At 42.5% G+C, this 27,320-nt stretch overlaps 1 protein-coding gene across 4 annotated transcripts in view; it reads left to right on the top strand.

Moving 5' to 3' along the window:
* The window catches only part of SCAPER (S-phase cyclin A associated protein in the ER), a 392,992-nt gene that overhangs the window by 227,439 nt on the left and 138,233 nt on the right, over positions 1-27,320 (top strand). For all 4 annotated transcript variants that reach the window (XM_033920795.1, XM_033920797.1, XM_033920796.1 and 1 more), the window contains one exon: positions 19,820-19,935. In XM_033920795.1, the coding sequence (XP_033776686.1) occupies positions 19,820-19,935 (116 nt within the window). The remainder of the gene's footprint in view (positions 1-19,819; positions 19,936-27,320) is intronic.

The raw sequence follows: 27,320 nt of genomic DNA on the forward strand, positions 1-27,320 counted from the left end.
TCTCTATATTACTTAGGAGAGAAAGGGCCATAGAGTACATACACATATTTACTTCTTTTTCAGTGAAGGTATAAGTGGGGATTTATATTCTGGTTGTCTAGTTCTAAGAGCCTATTTCATAAAATCATCTAAGCACCTATGTTGCCTCTATAAATAGACTCTACACATGGGCGCCCTGGAATAAAACGGTCCCACATGTCTGAATAATTTAAGCCAGTGGTTCCCAAACCTGTCCTGGGGGACCCCCAGCCAGTCAGGTTTTCAAGATATCCCTAATGAATATGCATGAGAGAGATTTGCATATAATGGAAGTGACAGGTAAGCAAATCTCTCTCATGCATATTCATTAGGGATATCTTGAAAACCTGACTGGCTGGGGGTCCCCCAGGACAGGTTTGGGAACCACTGATTTAAGCATTATAGCTAGAGCTCTACCAAATAGCATATTTTACTATTTGGCCAAATGCAAATAATGAAAAATATGATTGTCAACTACAAATGCTAAATACAGATAATGGGCATTAAGTTTTAACATAACAAATAATAGAAGGAGTATGAAGTTAAAGATCAAGTATTTATTTCAGTAGGATTTAACACAGTTGAGCCCTAGATTATTTGTATTAAATCACTATGTGGCCAAATATGAATAATGCGTTCAGGGCACATAACTTATTTGAAAAGCCAAATCGAATTGAATACAAATATTTGATACAGCCTTATTTTTAGGAGAATGTACTACTTTTACCAGGTAAATGTTAGTACGATAGAGTTAGAACCCACGGCATGCTGATTTCCAGGCTTCCTGAGCTGGAAAAGCTGTTTGTACCAGTGAAGTGGAGCAATTGTCAGTGCCACAGATGCAAATCCTGATAAAATGTTGCCTCTCCCTTTAATGCAGACGGTTGTTCCCATCTGCTGCCTATGTCTGAAAGGCAAAGAAGCCCGTCTTTCCTGATCACAAAGACCCTAATTATTATCTGAAGAAAGAGTCAAGTACAAAGATGGTTCATCCAGTCTGACCCTAGTATGCTGTAGGTCACCAAGGATTAACAGCTGCTTCTCCTTTGATTAGGTTAGGTAATAACAGTTACTTTACTTAATAATTGGATGGATTCCTGGGCCATGTAATTCCAGTTTAGGCTGTCAGTTTTTGCTGCCATGTAGTTGAGCTGTGCTGTTGGAATGGAGCCTGTAATCCTATTAGTCAGTTGTCAGTCAAGACAGAGGAAAGATAAAGGGAACTGAAATATGTTTAGGCGTTGTAACAGGTAGGCAAACAAACCACCCACATGCAGTCTACAGGTTTTAGGCAACTTTCTGGCTGCTACCTTACTAGTAAAATACGAAGAAACTTTATTTATCCTTTCATGACTAAAGTATTAGAATCAAAGTGCAGTCTGTTTCCCCATGCAAGAGAGCAATACCATTTTTTGTCAAACAGGTCATGGTGATCTGTAAAAGAAGCTTTTGAAACCTCCTTCCTCTCCCTACCAGTTTAAAGCTGGAATTATTTTCCATGAATAATGCAACTTTCAAAGTTCAATGTAAGTGGTATTGTTCAATAATGGTATTGCATGATAATAAGGTGCTATGGTCTTGGGACTCAAAGACCCCCCCGTATGAGGAAAGGCTGAATAAATTGCAGCTATACTCACTCGAGGAACGTAGAGAGAGAGGAGACATGATAGAGACGTTTAAATATATCACAGGCCGTATTGAGGTGGAGGATGATATCTTCTTTCTTAAAGGTCCCTCGGCCACAAGAGGGCATCCGCTGAAAATCAGGGGTGGGAAATTTCATGGCGACACCAGGAAGTTGTTCTTCACCGAAAGGGTGGTCGATCGTTGGAATGAACTTCCACTTCAGGTGATTCAGGCCAGCAGCGTGCCAGATTTTAAAAGGAAATGGGATACACATGTGGGATCTCTAAGGGGGTAAAAATGGAAATGGGATACACATGTGGTATCTCTAGGGAGGTAAATTCAAGGGGGTGGGGTCGGTCGTTAGAGTGGGCAGACTTGATGGGCTATGGCCTTTTCTGCCGTCATCTTCTATGTTTCTATGTTCATATATTGTAGTGCATTAAGGGGGAATAAATAAGGATTTTGCCTTCTAACGCACCTTGCTTCCTTAACACAGGTTAGACACTACCTGTCTAGTCTGTCCATACACCCAATCAAACTTACATTCAATCATTTATAGTGCTCAAACCTGAAAATATATTTGCACAGGGGCATAAACACCTCCTTTCTTCTGCTGGGGTGGAGAGGTGTGGTTGCTGGCTTCTAAGTTTTTAGGCAGGTTGTCAAGGTCTTCCTAGAGTTAGAGACCTCACTAGAAAATGCTGAAGTAGCCTGAGAGTGGAAACCAGTAGAAATGGGCCTAGTGTTTTATGTGTCTAAAGGTCATTACTCCCATAAAGCCTCTGGATTAATAAAGCACACAGTTGATTTTCAGATATTTTCTGTTTTCAGAAACCAACACATGTCAGATCTGCAGACAAATCAGCTAAAAATCTACACAGGATCTAAACCAAACATTATGCCATGCACACTCTCAAAAGGCACACAGGGTCTGATTTTATAAATGGTGCTTAGAAAAATGGCACCTACCGAATGTCATTTAATGTTAGGCGCCAGTAGGCATCTACACCTTAGACCAGGGATGTCCAACCTTTTGACTTCCCTGGGCTGCATTGGCCGAAAAAAAAGTGTTTCTGGGGCTGTGCAAACGCTGCAGCAAGACAGAGGAGGGAGCCGGCAAGAAGATAAACACCCGGGGGCAGCAGAGGAAAACACTGCATCGCTCTTGACCGGGGCTGCACAAAATACTTCATGGGCCGCAGGTTGGACACACCTGCCTTAGACTCTGGTATATTAGCCTAAAATACTGGCACCAACTCAGTCACAGGATAGTCCCATAGGATCTCTTAAGGAGAGAAAGAGATGAGCAGACTAGATGGGCCATTTAGCCTTTATCGGTCATCATGTGTCTATGACCCAGTGCATCTTAATTTCTTGACGGTAAGATTTCTGTGCAGTTTGTTAATATTCCTCCTGTTTTGATATTTAGAGGTAATTTGTGCTAAAGGATAGACAGTGTGTGATTGGCTATTATTTTCTTATTCTGTTCTTTTCCTATTGGTGAGTCTCTCGGTAAGATTTCATATGAATCCCAATGTGGGTGCTATGAGAGGATATATTTTAATTTCCTATTATATTGTTTCTATATAATCTTGGAAGGGCAGATTGTATTTTTCTTTTTATCCTATTTTGTGGACAAGCATAATTATATTGCTTGAATCAAAGATGTAAAATGTTCAATAAATTTAAAAAAATTGCTCAATCGCAATAACAATTTTTAATCAATGTATCATCCTAGTTTCCATTAATTTACTCAGCACAGAGGTCAAACTGTCGTTCCCAAATGCCTGCTGTTTTTATGGAGAGGAACCACATCCACCCTTTCCAGTCCTCTAGGATTACTCCAGACTTGCATGATTGTTGTCATATGTAGTGACATTTGATTATAAATTTATGCTGAGAGGGATTTTTTTTAAAAATGTATTTTATTTTGGGTTGCCTTCCCCTATATTGCTGCCGATCAAAATCCATGAATAAAATTAAACATTTCAGAATGCTGGAGCCAATGATCAGGAGCTGGCACAACATTACAGAAACTGTGCGTTACTTTCTTCTGATATAGTTGTATACAAACTGAGTGTCTGCTTTTCCTCACTCATATTTGCTCTGTTACAGTTAGACTTCTTAGAGCAGTTATTGCAAGGCTTATAGAATCCCCATGGACAGGATGTGGCAGATTGCACATCTGAGCAAGACTTCTTGCTGTCTTGCCTTGTCTTTTTTTCTGCTCCATTTCCAGATCTATAGAGAAGTAGAATTTGCTCCTTTGCTAAAATCTAGTAAAAAGCTAGTAAAAGGCATGGAGAATTTGAGCTACAAAGAACACCTCGGAAAACTGGGATTGTTCACCCTCGAGAAGAGAAGACTGCGAGGGGATAATGATAGAGACTTTTAAAATACTAAAAGGATTTGATAAAATAGAGCAAGAAACATCGTTATTCACATTGTCAAATGTGACTCGGACAAGAGGTCATGGACTGAAACTGAGGGGCAGCAGGCCCAGGACAAATGTCAGGAAGTTCTGTTTCACACAGCGAGTGGTGGACGCTTGGAATGCTCTCCCGGAGGAGATTGTGATGGAGACCACCATTCTAGGATTCAAGGGCAAGTTGGATGCACACCTTCTTGCAAATCACATTGAGGGATACAAGTGTTCATCAAGGATACAAGTGTTCATCAAGGAACACCTACGTAGCCTCCGCGTGTGCGGGTTGCCGGACTAGATGGACCTAAGGTCTGATCCGGTGAAGGCATTTCTTATGTTCTTATGTTAGTAAATGACAAAAAGTCATATCATTGAAGCTATATTGTAGCGAAAAATTATTATTTTCCATAAATTGCTCAAAATGCAATATCAGTGAAGTTGAAACAAGGTTTTATTAGATCACTTAATCTATAATATTCCATTACCAAAAGCTGCATAGTCTTAAGGGATTCATATTCTAGTATGTGTCATTTTATTTATTTATTTAATTTGTTTTCTAGCCTGTTGTCCCCAAAGAGCTCAGAATGGGTTACAGGTTTAACCTATATCATTTCTATACAAGTTTACGATACAAGTTTTTATCCTAACTTGATACTTGCTAGGGGCTAATGATAATATACAGTTTACTGGTTATGTATAATTTTAAAATATAACCCCAAAATATATAGACGTACTGCCAAAAGAGTATTGCTGGCACCGTTATTTAACCATTTCAAGTGCCATAATGGAGCAGTTGTTTTTTTATGACCAATGATGATAAAAGCTTCATAAGCTTGAATAAAGTCCTGGGAGCTGTGTTATTGAGGCTTTTTTTCCCCACTGAAAGCACATTATGTTAGTAGGTTAAGTAATGGCCCTAGCAACACTCATGTGGCAGTACGTTTATATATATATTTGGGGTTATACAATTGGAAAACATCTGCGCCCTGACTGATTTAGTAATTTAAAAATATATTATGTGTGATGATACATTAAATGCAGTTAAGGATTTTGTTGAACGTGTTGTAGAATATATACCAAGCATCAACAAGGCAATTATGACAAAAGGACCTCTGCACTTAATTACCACAAACCCGTGGAGAAAGAGACCTCCGACATTTTTTACCCCTTATTTTCAGTACAAACGTCCTGCATAGGGGCATAACCCAGTCATTGGTCTAAAAAAAACAACAACTCCACAGAAGGCTTTTTAGCATTGCAATTCTTCACTATAACAATCACTACCAGTTCATTCACGACTGTGTAGCAAGGTACTTATCTTTATAGTTGCCTGGGATGGTTCCACAACCGATGAATTGCCAATATCTTCTATTGCTGATATCACAGTCACAGAAACTTGTTAGCGAGAAAAATTACTTCTGCCAGACCCGACAGCGGCCCTGTTTCGCATCCAGCTATATCAAGGGTATTGGCTACAACTTCCCGCAAGTATAGCGACAATCAGTCCAAATCAAAAAATTCCATTACAAATATGAGTATAGCAACACTGATCAAAGAGCAAAAATATATCCCATTGAAGACTCACCGTCACCGTGAAGATTGGTTACAAGAAGCAGAATTTTTTTATTTTACAAGAAGCAGAATTTAAATCCAAACTCTTGTAACCAATCTTCACGGTGCCGGTGAGTCTTAGATTTAAACTCCACTTCACTCTCTTGGATTATTATAAAAGGATGTCCACAAATACACAGCCCAAATAGTCACAAATTTTCAGCTAAGTGCTTGCAATGTCTTTCAATTAAACCCACTGATTCATAGCTGGGTGCTTAAAACGTCTTTAAATCAGTCCTTGAAAATGAGCCGAAGTATTTATCATATAAACAAAAACTGCAGTCATTTCATATACATTAAAAAAGTCCCTATCCACAATTCATAGCTTATAAATCAAACATCCAGGCCAACACTTTCACTCTTCAACCAGCATGGCATCTATTTGAGGTGAAACTGAAATGAATAAGAAGCTCCAGACTTAGCTGTGTGTTCAGTCCTGCTGATCGGAATCATCCATCAACCCTTTTGTCTCTCTTTCCACACACACCAGTTCGGACAACCCAACAGGGGGCTCCCTGTTTCACCAACGGCTGCATCGGGGCAGTTTCTTCACTTCACCTTCAGAAAAGACTCAATACATATCCGACTTCTTCAAAATGAGAAATTGAAATCTCCCATTATTATGCTGTTGCCCAATTTACCAGTTTTCCTAATCTCTGAAAACATTTCTTCATCTGTCTGCTCATTCTGTCCCTTTATATTTCTTCCCTTCATGCATTGAATTTCTATCCATATGGATTACACATTGCTATCCATATGATTATCCTAGCAAAGGCAAATAACTGTTTCCAGAAATTGCCTCATCGAGGTCCATAATAAGTTCAAACATCCTATCAGTGTCCAGTCACAGCAGCTAAGCTAATTCAAATACTCTGGATGAAAAATCAGTCTGTGTTATATAAAGTGAATTTGGAGTTCTAAAATATGCTGAACACCGATCTGCTTAACGAGGTCCAGGATAAAGTTATTTGAAGGTACAGATTGGGGTAAAGGTAAATGAAAATTTTAAGGTGCTTTGAATATCCCTTGGGTTACTGTTAGGTCCTTCAGCACCATGAAAACACTTCTGTCATCAAATCATCCTCCCAAGACAATGGCTGTAGATTAAGGAAACTATTGTTCAGCAATTTCAAGAGCATAATTTCAAACATAGCCTTTAGATCCTGACCAAAAATGCATTTTTCAGTTTCGATCAAAACTGACTCTATGGCCAAAATTTGATGCCTATTTTCAGCTGAAGCCAAAATCGCATGAGACCTAAGCTTGGTTCTGCCTCCCAAGCAAGAGTTGCCTCCCTTTCCTTATGTTCATAATTACCTCCCCCAGGGCAATCCCCTTCCCACCAAGGCTTACCTTACAATCCTTGGTATTCTAGGGCTGTAATTGGAGCAGGAGCAATCCCCAGTTACTCCTTCATTTGCCAACTTTGATCTCAAATGACTGCTGCTAGAGGTTGTAGCAGCCATTTTGAGATTGTAAGGTAGGCCCAGTTCTACTCTTAAAATGGCTGCTACAACATCTAGCAGCAGACTTATGAGAGATTTCAACATCCATTTTGAGAGTAGAGCTAGCATGGACAGGAGCAACTAAGGAGAACTAGTGATTATAAAGTAGGCCTGGGGGGCCCAGTAGATGGATAGAGGGAATGAAACTACTCCTTTTCAGGAGAGGAAGAAAGAGAAATTGGCTGGCTGGCTACTTCTATTCGGGGGATGGAGGCTCTTTGGGGGGAGGGAAGTTCAGTGACTGCCGAAAATAAGTTGTAGGTATCAACCAAAACAGAAAATAATTCAAAAGGCATTTTTCCGCAGATTGAAAACACACTGAAAATGAATTTTGGGTCAGTTTCAGCACCAAAACTGAAACTCAGCCTCTAATGAAGTGTTGGGAGGATGGTCAGAAGAAAGCTTCTGTTGAAGGAAAACAATATGATATTGTGATCAGGCCGAGCAATCATCACCCATCACTTCTCTATCCCCAGGCACTTCTTGTATGTCTTCTTGATTAACTCCTTCAGACTCTGTTAAAACAATAAAAACACACTTCATTCACACACTTCTAAAACCTGACCAAGCTCCTCTGAATACCTCCTGGTTGCCAACGGGTCCTCCCTGACCCCCATTGGCCCGTAGGGTCTTCGGGCAGCTTCTGGTAACATGGTCTCTTCGCTGGTCGCCACCAGCTCCACTGGTCCCTCCGCTGATCACTCGCCAGTCACCTATGATCAATGCTCTATAGGTCTACAGGCTGCTTCCTACTGGGTCTTCTGACAGCTCCTGGTACCATTACCAGTCTCTCCGCCAGTCCCCATTAGCCTAGGATAGGGGTAGGCAAATCCGGTCCTCAAGAGCCGGAGCCAGGTCAGGTTTTCAGGCTATCCACAATAAATATGCATGAGATAGATTTGTATCTCAAGGAGGCAGTGCATGCAATTCGTCTCATACATATTCATGGTGGAGATCCTGAAAACCTGACCTGGCTCCGGCTCTCGAGGATCGGAATTGCCTACCCCTGGCCTAGGACCTCAAATTCTTCTAACCTTGTGGGGCCACCGCTGGTCTTCTGATCCCCGTCCTTTTGAGTCCCCACAAGTCCTGGACACTCTTCACCAATCTCTTCATCAGTCGCAAACTTGAGCTCCCCCGAACTCCAAGCTCTACCTGGCTCTCTGGCTACTCCTTCTTCCAGACCCACTCCTAGTCGCTCAGTCATCTTTTCACGGACTCACGCCCTGAGGACTCTACTAGTTGCTCAGTGTCTTCTCCCGAGGACTCCTTCCAGTTGCTCAGTCTCTTTGGGTACTTTCCCAGTCGCTCACACATTCCCACCAGGCCCTCTGCTGTTTGTCAAGCCTGAGCCCTCGCTGGTCACTCCAAGCTCTACCAGACAAGCTGGTCTATCAGGCTTATCGAGGGTTAGGCCGAAGCCAGCATTCCTTCCCTCGAGGGTTGCCTGGTTCCCAAAGAAGCTATTGCTCTTCTCAGCTCTTTAACTGTCCTTTTCAGCTTAACTGTCCTACTCAACTTAGGAGAAAAGCATTTCTGCTTCTGAAATCTTGAGTATTAGCTTTAGAAGCCACTTTTTATTTGAAGTTTCCCTGTAAGTGTATCTTAAAATTTCAAGAAAAGGAATTTTTTTTTTTTTTTTTTAGATCCCATACAATTAGAGCAATTACTGACTTTATAAGAGCAACAAAAGAAATAATGCTGACTTAGGGGTCCTTTTACTAAGGCAATGTAGCATGCGCTAAGCGCAACTTAGTAAAAGGAGCCCTTAGACTGTGTTGCACAGAAAATCCCCAACCAACTTGAAAGAGCTTGCACTAGTCTGACAAGTTTCAAGTTGATTAGGATTTTATATACCGCCTATCAAGGTTATCTAAGCGTTTTTTTACAATCAGGTACTCAAGCATTTTCCCTCTCTGTCCCGGTGGGATCACAATCTAGCTAACGTACCTGGGGTTATGGAGGATTAAGTAATACAGATAGGTAAAAACTGTCCAGTCCTACTGCTATTGCTACAAACGAAGCTTTTCCTAAGTTCAGAGATATGAATTATGCAATCAAGACTTTTTGGTTTCTTATTCTTAATTTTTTGATGAATTTCTCTAGAACGATTCTTTTACACAGAAAGTGTAGAGTATGTTTTGTAGATAGTGAAGCAACTCTTATTTTGGTGCATTTTAATTGTAGTTTTTTGACAGCAGAACATGAAAATGTGCAAGGCTTTAAAAACGTCTACAAGTCATCCTTGGATGATAGTTTCCACTGTGTATCCCAATGTCATAGTTTATATCTACCTTTAGAAAAGCAATTACTACTCTAACACAGCTTGCAAATGCCATATAATCTGATAGAATAGCAATTTGCTTTCTATGTCCCCCATTCTCTGTATGTCCAGAGTAAAATTTGCTTTCAGGATGAAAAACATAAAAATTAGCAGTGCCAGCTTCTGTCTGGAGGAGAATTCCTTGGAGATCACATGTTTTTGTGGTTAATGTTAAGATAAACAGAAGCTGAATTTTAAGTAAGACATATACAAACTTCATACAAGGAAAAAATCCCTCAGGAGAAGGTCAAGCTTGATGTACTGCATAACTGCATGATAGAATAGAAATAATCAGTAGATAAAATTGAAAGGTCTAAAGCTCAATACCAGTGGCTGGTCAATATAAATGCATACAGGGGGGTCTCTATCCTATCTAGGCTTTCACTATGAGTTATCTCTCTTTTTTTAAGGTGACTTTCAATATTGTATAATTTTACAGTTTTAACTGTAGTTTTAAAGTGCTGATTATGTATTTAAAGCACTAAAGAGGGTTCATAGACAACGGCGCGAAAGACAAAAGCGCGCGCCGACAATTGAGCGCAGCGCACGCCGCTCTAAATTACAGTTTTTAGGGGCTCCGACGGGGGGTTTTGTTGGGGAACCCCCCCAGTTGACTTAATAGGCATCGTGTCGGTGTTATGGGGGGTTTGGGGGGTTGTAACCCTCCACATTTTACTGTAAACTGAACTTTTTCCCTAAAAACAGGGAAAAAGTGAAGTTTTCAGTAAAATGTGGGGGGTTACATCCCCCCACAACGCGGCGAAATGTCTATTAAGTAAAGTGGGGGGGTTCCCCCCCCACGCCCCCCAGTCGGAGCACTAAAAACAGTCATTTAGAGCGGTGCGGCGGTGCGCGCTGCGCTCAGTTGTCTGGGCGCGCCTTTGTCCCGGCGCGCTTTTGACCTGACACCACTAAAGAGTGCTTGGTTCACACTCGGGGCACTAAACAATAATCATGGCAAAAGGGTGGAACCAAGCTGCTGGCATCAACGTTTAAATAGGAGATAGAGCACCTTTTAAACTAGGAAAAGATTGAAAGTTGCTCAAAAGAGCGTAGTTTGGAACAAGGTATCTTTAGGTTTGGCAGAACCCTCGTCATTTTGGGAGAGCAGCATTTTGCTGTCTCCCAAAGAGAGGCATTAGGATAGCAGAGTATGTTAGAAGCAAGCTCAATGTCTGCCAGTGAAAGCTCTGCACTTGACTGGGCAAGCCTGGATTCATCGATGGTGCCGACCTCCCTGGAGCAGGGGGAGACACAGCCAGAGAGAGCTACTAAGGAGAGAGATGGTAACCAATTGTGTGAGCAAGAAAGAGCTATTGGGAACCCTGAGGGCAGATTCCCAGCCAGGCTCCGTATCATTAGCTACCTTTAAACCTGTAAGACCATTGACACATAAGAGTTTCAAGTTTCAAGTTTCAAGTTTAATATTCATTTGATGAATCGCTTATAACAATATCTAAGCGATGTACATTTTAAAAACCACAAGGATGTGGTAATACAATTAGAGTAACAAAAAATTAACAAAAAAATTTTAAACAAAAGACAAATAACATTGGACAAACAAGAAAGGTTGGGAAGGAGGGGAAAAGTTACAATTTTTATATTTAGAATTTAACATCAATGGGAAAATACATTGGGTAGTAGCGGGTTTTAATAGAAAAAAAGAATATGGAAACCTGAAGTATTACCACTTTTCATGCATCAAAAGCATCTTGAAATAAGTATGTCTTTAAAATTTTCTTAAAAGAGACAAGGTCTGTTTCATTTTTAATAAAATTTGGAAGAGAGTTCCATAATGTAGGGGCTTTCACGGAGAACATATCATTGCGTCGTGTGCCTATTATTCTAAGCGATGGAATAGAGAGCAGTTGTGATGAAGAGGATCTTAGGGAGCGAGATGGTCTGTATGGGATAATCATTTTTGCTATAAATTGGGGTTCGTTGAAGCTCAGTGTTTTGTATACCAAAAATAAAACTTTAAAAGTTATTCTATGAGTTATGGGGAGCCAGTGTGATTTGATAAGTAAAGGAGTGACATGGTCGAATTTTTTTGCATTGTGAATTAACTTGACTGATGTATTTTGGATGATTTGGAGACGTCTGTTTTCTTTTTGTGTTATGTTAATTAGAAGAGAATTACAGTAGTCCAATTTAGAAATGATAAGAGAATGAACTAAGATATTGAGTGATTTAGAATCTAAAAAAGTAGAAATGGATCGTAAAAGTCGTAATCTGTAAAAACATGTTTTAACTATTTCACTAATATGGTTATGAAAAGAAAGATCAGTATCAATTGTCACACCAAGAATTTTAAGCTTAGTGACCGTTTCTATAGGAATGTTGTCAAGAGTAAATGGTATTTTTTGAAGTATGTCTCCTTTCCAAGTGAAAAGCATTGTTTTTGTTTTTTGGGTGTTTAAAACCAATTTGTTATTGTTTAACCAGTCTTTTATTATTTCTAGTTTATCATTAATTGTTTTTATTTCTTCTGTATTTTCTGGGTTGAGAGGATGCATGAGTTGGATGTCATCTGCGTATGAAAATGTTGTAAAGCCTAATGACAGACCCAGTAGCGTACCTAGCATATTTGACACCTGGAGCGGATAATTTTTTAACACCCCCTCCTCTATATCAAAAAAAATATTTTTTTTTCCATAATAATCCACAAGTCAAACAACAAGGGTGCACCTAGGAAAAAGCTGCATTTTAAACACTGCTGTGTGCACTAGAACAGCATTATACCCATTATAAAACTAAATAAACCAGATTAGTACACATTGATCATGCACAGTCAATGCTAACAGGAAACCATGTATTTTTCATACACATAGAACACAGATACACTCTCATCCAGTATGAAATAAGATATCACTAACTAAAATTAGAAATATGTAAACAAAAGTTAAACTGAACTGCCAAGAAGCCAGGCTCTACATATAGTGCAACACCACAGAATCAGAAACAGTGACCTACATTGTACCTGTCTCCCGCTGGCAAAGGGAGACATACGGTTGCCTAGGTCCACTTAAGGCTACTTCCAGGACAAATCACACCCACGCCTAGCCTTTGGCGGGCTTACATGCCTCCCTATGCTCCCAGAGACGCCTCCAATGTAGGCGGCCTGCCTTGGGAGTTTGTTGGGTTTTTTTTTAATTCGTGCCTCCCGATTGGCTGATTAGACAGCAGTAGGATGCCTATCGCTGCCTCCAATCGGGATGCTCTTTATAGAATCCAGCCCTTTGGATCAGCAAAACATCCAAGTACCAATTTAGGCAGTTATTTGGCTGTTTTGATTATGACCCTAAATATGTCATAAAATAAAGAAGAAAAAAAGACATTGAAAAGAATTACATAAGACACGAAAGAAAAGAAGCACAAATATAACCAGATGTAATGATGCTGAGTAACCCCAAACCTTCCTCCCCGACTGTCTGTACATCTCCTGTAAGTCAGGCTGGGAGTCCCTACATTATCAATATTGCATTCTTACAGATTGGAAATTCTCCGTATAAGCTTTTAATAAGTCATTTTCTAATGCTTGTATTTAACTCAGATCACAGGTTCTCTTGTATTTATGTCAGCTGCTCTGTGAATGATCAGAGACAGAGCTGAGTAAATTCTAGAAATACTACTGGAGAGTAAATTTTAAAGGGAGCAAAATATTCTATTGCAGCCAATGTTTTTACTGCTTCTTCACTTCTCCATTATTACTGTTGTCACCTCCAATAGCTTTTTAAGGGAGAAAGCTATCAATGCAAGCTACCGTTAAGGTGCATTATCTTACCGTTAACACTGGTGATTAGTAACTAGGTCTCACTGCATAAAAAGGGATCTATGCTGAAATTGTATGAGTTAGTTGTAAATTAATATGGCTTCTTGAGTTTTTCATATAAATTTACCATGATTGTATTTGACGCTGACCTTGTCTCGCTCTTATGTAGTTTGTACTTGCACCTTCACTGCGCATGTATGGTCTTTACTTAACTTTTGTTAACTGCATTGAACTTTACAGTGTATCGTGGTATGCAAATAATATTTGATGTTATGTTATATTGATAATTATGCCCCTAAAACTCACTAAACTGCTTCAGTGAATGGTTATATATCATTCTACTAATTTATCTTCACATTTGCCTCAAAGGATTTCTCATTCACTGTGCCTACTTAAATTCCAGAAGTGAATGAGCACAAATACAAAAAAAACAGACATTGTGAGAGCAACAAGTAACATTTTTGTATACTGGTGAGCATATTGCCACCCTTTTCTGCAGTTAAAAGTAGGTGGGATTAGCTCAGGGGAAAGGACCTACCTGCATGGATTGCAATTTCAACTTATTGTACATAGTTTGTACCTGCCTCATTGCAGCTGTATATACACATACATGTACCAACTTTATTTTCAGATTTGCAGTACCATTCTCCTCTCTATTCTTCTTTCCCGAAGAGGGAGTGGAAAATATGAAAAAGGATCTGCAAAAGTTAGAGGAATGATCTAATGCCTGGCAACTAAAATTCAATGCAGAGTAATGCATTTGGGGATTAATAATCGGAAGGAACCATATAAGCTGGGAGGTGAGAGGCTGATATGCACGAACGGGGAGAGGAACCTTGGGATGATAGTGTCCATAGATCTAAAGGCGAAAAAACAGTGTGACAAGGTGGTGGCTGCTGCCAGAAGGATGCTGGGCTGTATAAAGAGAGGCGTAGTCAGTAGAAAGAAGGAGGTGTTGATGCCCCTGTACAGGTCATTGGTGAGGCCCCACTTGGAGTATTGTGTTCAGTTTTGGAGACTGTATCTGGTGAAGGACGTAAGAAAACTTGAAGCGGTCCAGAGGAGGACGACAAAAATGATAGGAGGTTTGCGCCAGAAGACGTATGAGGAGAGACTGGAAGCCCTGAATATGTATACCCTACAGGAAAGGAGGGACAGGGGGGATATGATTCAGATGTTCAAATACTTGAAGGGTATTAACGTAGAACAAAATCTTTTCCAGAGAAAGGAAAATGGTAAAGCCAGAAGACATAATTTGAGGTTGAGGGGTTGTAGATTCAAGAGCAATGTTAGGAAATTCTACTTTATGGAGAGGGTGGTGGATGCCAGGAATGCGCTCCTGAGAGAGGTGGTGGAGAAGAAAACGGTGACGGAGTTCAAAGAAGCGTGGGATGAACACAGAGAATGTAGAATCAGAAATTAATATTAAATATTGAACTAAGGCCAGTACTGGGCAGACTTGCATGGTCTGTATATGGTCGTTTGGGGGAGGATAGGCTGGAGAGGGCTTCAATGGCTGGGAGGGTTTAGATGGGCTGGAGTAGGTTTTGATGGAGATTTCGGCAGTTGGAACCCAAGCACAATACCAGGTAGAGCTTTGGATTCTTGCCCAGAAATAGCTAAGAAGAAAAAATTTAAATTGAATCAGGTTGGGTAGACTGGATGGACCATTCGGGACTTTATCTGCCTTCATCTACTATGTTACTATGTATGTTACTATGTTTTATACAAGGTAGCTTTTAGAGATAATCCAATTCAGTACAATACAGTTCAAAGCTTATATTGCATGTTTGCCTACACAACTCAACACAGATTACAAATTTAAGAAGCTGGCACAGCCAGGAACAATAGACAAATTAATATAATATTCCTAATTTAGTTAAACATTCAGAGTTGCCGTTTGAAATAAAGCTGAATGTTTAAAATAGTATTACTCGTAGCTACATTTGAAGAGCTCTAGTTTCAGGGATTTTTGCCAATTATGTTAGCGTCAAGATTGAGGGAGGAAGTTACTCAATATGAGCTGCAGTTAAAATAACTTATTTAACCACAACTCGTGCTATTTTAATATATGTTCCATTTTTTGTAATGAGACTTGGGCCCTCTTTTTTCAAACTGCATTAGGGTTTATCGTAGGTCGCAAAAATTATCTTTAGTACCTGAAGATTGGAGGGTGGCCAAAGTTACACCGATTTTTTAAAGGGCTCCAGGGGAGATCCGGGAAATTACAGACCGGTAAGCCTCACTTCAGTGCTGGGCAAAATGGTGGAAACAATTATAAAAAATAAAATTGTGGAGCACGTAGACAAACATGATTTAATGAGACAGAGTCTGGATGGGTTCATCCGAGGGAGATCTTGCCTTATCAATTTGCTTAACTTCTTTGAAGGTGTGAATAAACATGTGAAAGGTGAGATGGTTGATATAGTGTATCTAGATTTTCAGATAGCTTTTGATAGTTCCTCCCAAGAGGCTCCTGAGAAAATGAAAGTGTCATGGGATAGGTGGCAGAGTTCAGTTGTGGATTAGGAATTGGTTATCGGAAAGAAAACAGAGGGTAGGGTTAAATGGTCATTTTTCTCAATGGAGGAGAGTAAACAGTGGAATGCGGCAGGGGTCTGTACTTGGACCAGTGCTATTTAACTTATTTATAAATGATCTGGAAATTGGAACGTCGAATGAGGTGATTAAATTTGCAGATGACACTAAACTGCTCAAAGTTGTTAAAATGCATCCGGATTGTGAAAAATTGCAGGTGTACCTTAGGAAATTGGAAGACTGGGCATCAAAATGGCAGATGAAATTTAATGTGGACAAATGCAAAGTGATGCACATTGGGAAGAATAACCTGAATCACAGTTACCGGATGCTAGGGTCTACCTTGGGGATTAGCGCCCAAGAAAAGAATCCGAGTGGACAATACGATGAAACCTTCCGCCCAATGTGCGGCGGCAGCCAAAAAAGCAAACAGGATGCTAGTAATTATTAAAAAAGAGATGGTTAACAAGACTAAGAATGTTATAATGCCCCTGTTTCGCTCCATGGTGTGACCTCATCTGGAGTATTGTGTTCAATTCAAGTCTCCTTATCTCAAGAAAGATAGAGTGACGCTATAAAAGGTTCAAAGAAGAGCGACCATGATGGTAAAGGGGATGGAACTCCTTTCATATGAGGAAAGTCTAAAATGGTTAGGGCTCTACAGCTTGGAAAAGAGACAGCTGAGGGGAGATATGATTAAAGTCTACAAAATCCTGAGTGGAGTAGAACTGAGACAAGTGGATTGATTTTTCACTCTGTCAAAAATTACAAAGACTAGGGGGCACTCGATGAAGTTACAGGGAAATACATTTTAAGAGGAAATATTTTTTTCACTCAGAGAATAGTTAAGCTCTGGAACACGTTGCCAGAGGATGTGATAAGAGCAGATAGTGTAGCTAGTTTTAAGAAAGGTTTGGACAAGTTCCTGGAGGAAAAGTTCATAGTCTGTAATTGAGAAAGACATTGGGGAAGCCACTGCTTGCCCTGGATCAGTAGCATGGAATGTTGCTACTCCTTGGGTTTTGGCTAGGTACTAGTGACCTGGATTGGCCACCGTGAGAACGGACTACTGGGCAAGATGGACCATTGGTCTGACCCAGTAAGGCTATTCTTATGTTCTTATACTGTGTGCAGTTTTGGAGACTGCACCTTCAAAAAGATATAAATAGGATGGAGTCGGTCCAGAGGACTACTACAAAATTGGTTAGTGGCCTCTTGTCATAAATCATATGGGAATAGACTTAGAGCTCGTTTTACTAAGCTGCGATAGCGGTTTTAGCTCGAGCTTAGTGCGCGCAGAATTGCCACACACGCTTGACGCTAACGCCAGCATTGAGTTGGTGTTAATTCTAGCTGCGTAGCTTGGGTTTAGCGCGCATTAAAATTCTGCGTGCGCTAAAAACGCTATCACAGCTTAGTAAAAGGAGCCCTTAGAGAACTTAATATGTATTCTCTGGAGGAAAGACTGGACAGAATGGATATGATAGAGACATTTAAATATCTCTGTGGCATTAATGTATAAGAGGTGAATCTTTTTCAGATGAAGGAAAACTCTGGAAGGATGAAGTTAAGTGGTGATAGGCTCAGGAGTAATGTAAGAAAATACTTCTTTACAGAAAGGGTGATAGATGTGTGAAATAGTCTCCCAGTGGAGGTGGTGGAGAGGAAGACTTTGAGTTCATGATTACGTGGGGCATGCATGTGGGATCTCTTAGGGGTTATCTTCGATGATAAACTAACCTATCACAATCACATTAGTAATATTGTCAAATCCACCTTTTACAGACTTCGTCAAATCCGTTCAGTTTCAAAATTTCTATGTCCAAAATCGCTTAACATTCTAATTCACTCCTTGGTTATTTCAAAAATCGATTATTGCAATGCCCTACTCAAGGGAATAGCCCAAAATGAAATTAGACATTTACAGATCATTCAAAATGCCTCAATTAAACTTATAATGAAAACTAAGAAATTTGATCACGTCGCTTCCCTTCTTAAGAAAGCGCACTGGCTCCCAGTCGCGCATCGTATACAGTATAAATTAAGTCTGCTTACCTTCAAGTCTCTGTTATATAAAACTCCTGCTTTCATTTACAAATCATTGATTCCCTATACCCCAACCAGATTACTGAGGTCTGTTGATCAACATTTATTAGTTATTCCCTCACTTAAAATTATTAATACGCAGCGACATTTTATTTTTTCTGTTACAGCTCCTCAAACATGGAACTCCCTCCCCATTTAATTAAGAGAAGAAAACAATTTAGATAAATTTAAGAGCAAACTAAAAAGCTTTCTTTTCAAAGATACTTTTGATACTTAAAAAACTTGACTAGGAGTTTCATTTCATTTCCACAACCTCTTTAAGGTTCATTGTTTATTCCCCCCTATTGTTTTTTACCATAATTGTTTTCTTTTCTATCATCAATTTGTATTTCTCTACCCTTCCTTTCCCCTCGTTTTTTACATGTTTGTACTGTTAGTCTTTAACATATTACAATTGTTTAGTTTCTGCTTGTTTTGCTGCCTCCTTAATTGTATGTAATTTTAATGATATGTTCATCGCTTAGAAATTTAAGTAAGCGATTAATCAAATATACAGTAAACTTGAAACTTGATCATACAGTACATTTGGACATGATATGGAAGGTACAGTGGTACCTCGATTTACGAGTGCACCGGTTTGCGAGTGTTCTGCAAGACGAGCAAAACATTTGCAAAATCAGTGCCTCGGAAACCAAGCAAGGCTCGATTTACGAGCGCCCCCCCCCCCCCGCAATCCGGCACACCCCCTCCGTGATCCGGCACCCTCCCCCCCCCCCCCGCGATCCGGCACCCCTCCCCGCGATCCGGCACCCCCCCCCCCTGACGCGATCCGGCACCCCCCCCCCCCCGACACGATTGGGCACCCCTCCGCCACTTTTTACCCTCATCTGGGCACCCCGAAGATCGGCCTCCTCGTCTGCTGGGCCTTGAGCATCTGAGCATGCTCAAGGCCTGCGAGTTCACGTGAACTCGCAGGCCTTGAGCAGATGCTCAAGGCCCAGCAGACGAGGAGGCCGATCTTCGGGGTGCCCAGATGAGGGTAAGAAGTGGCGGGGGGGTGCCCAATCATGTCGGGGGGGGGGTGCAGGCTCGTGGCGGGGAGGTGCCCAATCGCGTCGGGGGGGGTGCCGGATCGTGGCGGGGGGGGGGTGCCTGATCACGGAGGGAGGGTGCCAGATCACAAGGGGGCCTTCGAGGGGAGCAATGAGCAATGCCGGTTCTCGGGGGGGAGGGGGAACGCATCAAAGCGAGTTTCCATTATTTCCTATGGGGAAACTCGCTTTGATAAACAAGCATTTTGGATTACGAGCATGCTCCTGGAACGGATTATGCTCGTAATCCAAGGTACCACTGTAATTTTTTTTCTGTCACAGCTCAGACACCTTGAAATGATTTGCCATGCTACTTACACTTGGAGATGTTATACCAGGAGTTTAAAATAGGATTGAAAATACATTAATTTACAAAAGATTTTTCTGAATTAGTTGAAATATCTCTTGACTGGGAGTCTGTGATGCAGTAAACTGGATTTCTGGTGTTCTTTTTTGCTTTATGGAACTTGTTACTTTAATTTTCTTTCTTTTTTTTTTATTTTGGTAATCCACTGACGGCCTCTTTTATAAAGCCGCGCAGTAACAGCCCCGAAGCCCTTTAAATCTCTATGGGCTTTGGGGCCTTTAGCACGGCTTTTTAAAAGAGGTCATTAAGTCATTCTAATAGGTGTATATCAAATATTAATAAACTTGAACTTTGTTATAAATCTCTATATATCCATATCTATCTATATTCCTATAGATAAGGGTCTTATTTTTATATTTACACATGCACATATTAAACTGCTAGAGATACGTATTTCATTTTATATTTTTATTTGAAAACCTTTGTCTCTGTGAATCTTTTTATATTTCTGTTATATTAACACTAGTTAATGTCCTTCTTTTCTTCTTTCTCTGCAGAATCTGGCAGATCAGATAGCATTTCAGGCAGCAGGGGGACTTGCTGCGCTTGAACAGGTGCTTCAAGTTGTCATTTTGGGTTCAAACCACAATGCAGCATCCCGAATTCCTCATAAGTAAGTTTTCAGTAGATACTGTCACTTTTACACCCCCTTCCCCCTTTTACCAAACCGCAGGTCGGCATGCTGAATGCTTTGCGCTGCTTCCGACGCTCATAGGAACTCTATGGGCTCCTTATACAAAGGTGTACTAGCGGTTTTGCCACACACGCTAGCCGGTACCGCCTCCTTTTAAGCAGGCGGTAATTTTTCAGCTAGCACGCGCTAATCTTGTGCATGCGCGAAAAACGCTAGCACATCTTAGTAAAAGGAGCCCTATGAGTGTCAGGAGCATAGAAGTACCGTATTTTCACGCATATAACGCGCGCGTTATACGCGTTTTTACCTACCGCGCATACCCCTCGCGCGTTATATGCGTGAGCGCGGTATACAAAAGTTTTAAAACATAGTTCCCACCCCGCCCGACGCCCGATTCACCCCCCCAGCAGGACCGCTCGCACCCCCACCCCGAACGACCGCTCGCACGCGCTCCCACCCGCACCCGCATCCACGATCGGAGCAAGAGGGAGCCCAAGCCCTCTTGCCCGGCCGACTCCCCGACGTCCGATACATCCCCCCCCCGGCAGGACCACTCGCACCCCCACCCCGAAGGACCGCCGACTTCCCGACAATATCGGGCCAGAAGGGAGCCCAAACCCTCCTGGCCAGACCGCTCGCACCCCCACCCCGAACGACCGCTCGCACGCGCTCCCACCCGACCCGCATCCACGATCGGAGCAAGAGGGAGCCCAAGCCCTCTTGCCCGGCCGACTCCCCGACGTCCGATACATCCCCTCCCCCCGGCAGGACCACTCGCACCCCCACCCCGAAGGACCGCCGACTTCCCGACAATATCGGGCCAGAAGGGAGCCCAAACCCTCCTGGCCACGGCGACCCCCTAACCCCACCCCGCACTACATTACGGGCAGGAGGGATCCCAGGCCCTCCTGCCCTCGACGCAAACCCCCCTCCCCCCCAACGACCGCCCCCCCCAAGAACCTCCGACCGCCCCCCAGCTGACCCGCGATCCCCCTGGCGACCCCCAAGACCCCCCCACCCCCCCTTCCCCGTACCTTTGGTAGTTGGCCGGACAGACGGGAGCCAAACCCGCCTGTCCGGCAGGCAGCCAACGAAGGAATGAGGCCGGATTGGCTCATCCATCCTAAAGCTCCGCCTACTGGTGGGGCCTAAGGCGCGTGGGCCAATCAGAATAGGCCCTGGAGCCTTAGGTCCCACCTGGGGGCGCGGCCTGAGGCACATGGGCCCAACCCGACCATGTGCCTCAGGCCGCGCCCCCAGGTGGGACCTAAGGCTCCAGGGCCTATTCTGATTGGCCCACGCGCCTTAGGCCCCACCAGTAGGCGGAGCTTTAGGATGGATGGGCCAATCCGGCCTCATTCCTTCGTTGGCTGCCTGCCGGACAGGCGGGTTTGGCTCCCGTCTGTCCGGCCAACTACCAAAGGTACGGGGAAGGGGGGCGGGGGGGTCGTGGGGGTCGCCAGGGGGGTCGCGGGTCGGCTGGGGGGGCGGTCGGAGGTTCTTGGGGGGGGCGGTCGTTGGGGGGGGGGGGGGTTTGCGTCGAGGGCAGGAGGGCCTGGGATCCCTCCTGCCCGTAATGTAGTGCGGGGTGGGGTTAGGGGGTCGCCGTGGCCAGGAGGGTTTGGGCTCCCTTCTGGCCCAACTACCAAAGGTACGGGGAAGGGGGGTGGGGGGGTCGTGGGGGTCGCCAGGGGGGTCGCGGGTCGGCTGGGGGGCGGTCGGAGGTTCTTGGGGGGGGCGGTCGTTGGGGGGGGGGGGGTTTGCGTCGAGGGCAGGAGGGCCTGGGATCCCTCCTGCCCGTAATGTAGTGCGGGGTGGGGTTAGGGGGTCGCCGTGGCCAGGAGGATTTGGGCTCCCTCCTGGCTCGATATTGTTGGGGAGTCGGCGGTCCTTCGGGGGGGAGGGATGTATCGGACGTCGGGGGGGGCATCAGGCTTTCAGGATGGGGACAGACCTTCAAAGGGGGACAGTGCACGGAAGTCAGGGGGGGTGAACGGAGAGTCGGGACAGCGCACGGAAAGTCAGGGCGGGCGAAAGGAGCGTCGGGCAGCATGCGCGGTATACCCGTGAGCGCGGTATACCAAAGTTTTTGTACATATCATCGTGATTTCTGCGCGCTATACCCGTGTGCGCGTTTTATACGGGTGCGCGTTATTTGCGTGAAAATACGGTATTTTGCCACTTCTAAATTACTGACATGCCATCAGAAGCAAAGACAACTGTGAAGGATAGTTGGGGCAAGTAGCAGACCATCTTCCAATCAGAATTCATTTCTACAATAGTGAATTTAAAACAATCCCCCCTAAAAAAAAAAAAATTTCAGGGATATAAAGGTCCAAGCGAATTTTAAAAAGCCCAACTTGACCAAGTGTCAGCAACTACCTGCATCAGGAGCATAGAGTTATAAAAGCACAGAAAGGTTCTGTAAATACAAAATATAAATATACAAATATATAAAGCAGGGGTGTCCAACCTTTTGGCTTCCCTGGGCCGCATTGGCCGAAAAAAATGTTTCTGGGGCTGCACAAGCTCGCAAACGCTGCAGCAAGACAGAGGAGGGGGCCGGCAAGACGGTAAACTCTTGGGGGCAGCAGAGGAAAGCACTGCATCGCCCTCGACCAGGGCCGTACAAAATACTTAACGGGGTTACATGCGGCCCTCGGGCCGCAGGTTGGACACCCCTGATATAAAGACTATTAACTCACATTATCAAAAAATGAAGATTAGTATAACATAAAATATCTGGAGTCACAGCACAAGGCAAAGGTAATGCCGTGTCTCCATACTTCTACCAGGGAGGGAATCAGAAAGAAAAATTAAAAAGAAATGTAAAAGTTTTTTTTTTTAAATTCTTTATTGATTTTCCAAATTTCAATAGTGCCATACATAAAATGTAGCATATAATAATACAATAAAAGCACATTCAGGTTACAATTATTCTTAACCAACCATTTACTCCCACCCACCCACCCAATGATTATTCTATAAAACTCAAAAACATAGATTATCGCAAAAACCTTACCCTAATCCAATTAATGAGATCCTCCCAACCACCCACCCCAAGTGTAAATACCCAAAGAACAAAATTAAGACAGAAAGAATCCCCCCCTTTCCCTGGATGTGCATGAAAACAATCAAAAACTGACTCCTGATCAAAGACCTACTATAGTGAAAAAATGTAAGAATCAGTGGACCCCAAACCAATCTAAATGAATTACTGTGCCCCAAACTATCGGCATTCATCCTTTCACATCTATAGCTGGAGCACAGATTTGCCCACCAGATAGGGAAATTTAAACGATCATAATTCTTCCAATTTCGGTTATCATCTGGATGGCAATCCCGGTCATGATAAGGAAGACGGCATTTATATGTAAAAGATTATTGATAAAAAAAAGTTAATTTAAATTTAATTTAAAAGATTACATGTTCTATCAAAAAGTACCACAAATGGAGAAGCTTGCTTCAGAAAACCTCTGTGTAACTAGTCCCATTATCACTCTGTTGCCAGGTCCTCTACAAAAACATGAGATAGTTGGGTCAGTATTTAAACTCCATTGTTGGTATTTGTTTTCAGGGCATTTAAATTATTCATGGGTATTCTGTGGCAGTAATCATTTTTATAGTGCTACTATAGATGTACGGAGTACTGTACAGATTATATGTCCCTTGTGGGCTCACAATTTGTTTTATTTTTTTGGGGGGGAGGGGGATGCTATACTTGGAGCAGTGCAGGCTTAAGTGACTTGCTCAGGGTCATAAGAAGCTGCGCTAACCATTAGGCTACTCCTCCACTCCAAGTGCTTCCACAATCCAGATAGCTAATTGGGTAAAGTTAGGACAGTGCTCACGGACCTCTGTGTGCTACCTCACAGGCATAAAAAACTCCATTGTTACTCGACTGTGTACAACTGCAAAATTCATAGATTTATAGTGTTCAAGAGAATTTTCAGACAAAACTTATTTTAAATGGTTGAAGAGCAGCAAAAAGCCCTGCAGTCCCGCCAACAGCGACCAGCACCCCGCCACCCAAGCTGCCCTTGGGCATTGATGCTGGAACTATTTTATGGGATCCAGGAAAACACTGGCCGCATAGCCCCCTAATGCACTTAAACCATAAGTTTTGTTGTTTTTTTTACCACTCTTCCCTCAATATAAACCACTTAGGATAATAAACAAATTATATAGACCAAAGATACAGTCCTGTTGATTAATATTATCATAATATTCAATTAAATATTATTATTTTTTCTTTGTTACCTAAGGCATGGTTTCAGTAAGGTTCTATTTAAAAACAGTCCAAATCTATAAATAGTATAAATACTCAAACACCCTGAATGAAAGGAACAGTTTTCTCACCCTTAGAGACAAAGACTTTATATCTCAAGTGCCCAAAGTCAGCCACCAGAGCATATCTTAGTTGCTGTACTTATAATTGGGCTATCATTGATATTTGTCTTATTTTCTCTGTGAGCTATAATTTAAATTGTCTTATTTTATCTGTGAGCTATTATTTAAAAAAGGAACTTAATGACACTAATGCTGTTGCTGTATGATACTTAGCTCACAGAGAAAATAAGACAAATATCAATGATAGCCCAATTATAAGTACAGCAACTAAGATATGCTCTGGTGGCTGACTTTGGGCACTTGAGATATAAAGTCTTCGTCTCTAAGGGTGAGCAAGCTGTTCCTTTCATTCAACGGCCAGCCTTTATTTAGGGTGTTTGTCTATTTAAAAACAGCCTATATTTAATATGAAATGGTCGGATGAGAGACAGATATCCCTTGGGGCTAAAGCTCTCTATCACCATCATATGGCATCCTTGCAGTTGTTGAATCTCAGGTACAAATATCACCACTGCAGTATTTCTTCAATTTCATTTTTGTCAATACAGAAGTTTACCCAAGCACAGATTCACACATAATCTTTTCTTCACATCATTCAACAATACAATTGGATGGGATCAACAAGAAACATACAATATCACCTATGGTGCTAATGAACTAACTGAAATTCCATAGTTGTTTCACATTTTGAAAGATGGGAGCTCACCTCATTTTGGATTTATTGCTGCTTTGTGTTGCCCTGTGGAAGATACCATGAGAATGGGGACATCATAATTAATGATTGCTATTCAATGCAAACCACTTATGATATAAGCAGTATAGAAAAAATATATCAATAAATAATGGGCTTAAAACTATGACTATTTTAGTATTTATAGACCACTTATAGCCTAAGTGGTTTACATTCAGGTACTCAGGTATTTCTCCCTATCTGTCCCAGTGGACTCACAATCTTACTAGTGTCCCTGGGGCAATGGAGTATTACGTCACTTGCCCAGGGTCACAGGGAGCAGTGCTGGCCTTGAACCTGCAACCTCAAGGTGCTGAGACTACAGCCCTATTCTGATTGAGACCTTTAAGTATATCACGGGGCGTATAGAGATGAAAGATGATATCTTCAGTCTTACAGGGCCCTCGATAACCAGAGGACACTCGCTGAAAATCAGGGGAGGGAAATTTCAGGGTGATGCTAGAAAGTACTTCTTCACCGAAAGGGTGGTCGATCATTGGAACGAGCTGCTTCAGCAGGTGATTGAGGCCAACAGCGTGTCAGATTTTAAGAGAAAATGGGATATTCACATGGGATCAATAGGGGAGTAAAAGTCAGGGAGTGGGTCATTGGTATGGGCAGACTCGATGGGCTATAGCCCTTTTCTGCCGTCAATTTCTATGTTTCTATGTATTGCCTTTTTTGCTGTATTTTATTAAGATTTTTTATTGAAATGTATGTACAGTGGTACCTCGGTTTACGAGTGCACCGGTTTGTGAGTGTTTTGCAAGATGAGCAAAACATTTGTAAAATTGATGCCTCGGAAACCGAGCATGGCTCGATTTACGAGCGCCCCCCCCCCCCTCTGCAATCCGGCGCCCCCCCCCGACACGATTGGGAACCCCCCCCCCCCGTCATGATCTGGCACCCCCTCCCCGACATGATTGGGCACCCCCGCCACGATCCGGCACCCCCTCCCCGACATGATTGGGCACCCTCGCCACGATCCGGCACCCCCCCCTCCCCCCGGACACGATTGGGCACCTCCCGCTGCTTCTTACCCTTATCTGGGCACCCCGAAGATCGGCCTCCTCGTCTGCTGGGCCTTGAGCATCTGCGCATGCTCAAGGCCTGCGAGAGTCACGTTCAGAACGTGAACTCGCAGGCCTTGAGCATGCTCAGATGTTCAAGACCCAGCAGACGAGGCCAATCTTCGGGGTGCCCAGATGAGGGTAAGAAGCGGCGGGGGAGGGGTGCCCAATCGTGTCGGGGGGGGGGGTGCTGCTGGATCGCAGGGGAGGCCTTCGAGGGGAGCAATGCCAGTTCTGGGGAGGGGGGAAACGCATCAAAGCGAGTTTCCATTATTTCCTAAGGGGAAACTCGCTTTGATAAACAAGCATTTTGGATTACGAGCATGCTCCTGGAACGGATTATGCTTGTAATCCAAGTACCACTGTATTGTTTTTTCATGCTGTGAACCGATTAGAACCTCCCCAGTATGGCGGCATATAAATAAATTATTATTATTATAAAGCAGACTAACTGTTCTGTGAAGGACCTTGGAGGAATGTCCTCAGTTTCACTGAACTTAGCTTCAGGAACTGTTACCTAAGGGTGCTGGTAATTAATAAATATAAGTGCAAATGTACATAAAAAGATTTTTTTTAAAAAGTCAAAATAACCACCATAGCCAGTGAGGAAGCATAGACGGCTAAAACAAACTCTTTATTACCTTGTGTTATATACACAAAAGAGTGCCGCTTCTGATGGCATTGGTTGGTTAAATATCAAAAATATTCAAAACAAACTAATGAGAATATAAGGTTTGTGATGAATGACTACAAACAATTATTAAATAAAGAATGGGATTAGAAGATCAAGACAGGTCATAGAATTGCATGTATGGTGAACTGATAATATAGACCTGCAAAAGCATTTTGAACAACCAGAATAATAGGGTAATTAATAAACAGCATATTTCATACTACAGTTGATCTAATTCGTGTTTTTGCCATTATCCGGATAGTGCCATTGAGGGGGGAATTCATCAAGCAGTGCAAACGATTAGCGTGCACTAAATACGAAGACACCCATTATCCCAGGACAAGCAGGCAGGTATTCTCACTAGTGGGTGATGTCATCCGACAGAGCCCCGACACGGACATCTTGAAAGCACTAAAGTGGTTAGTGCTCCTTGATGAATTTCCCCTGAGTATCCTATGATCAGCACTAACAAATTCAGCCATTATCAGGCATAGGGGCTCATAATAATAATAAACGTCTACAAAGTGGCCTAAATGGGTAC

Source organism: Geotrypetes seraphini, chromosome 14 (assembly GCF_902459505.1).
Source record: "Geotrypetes seraphini chromosome 14, aGeoSer1.1, whole genome shotgun sequence".
NCBI classification, from domain to species: domain Eukaryota; kingdom Metazoa; phylum Chordata; class Amphibia; order Gymnophiona; family Dermophiidae; genus Geotrypetes; species Geotrypetes seraphini.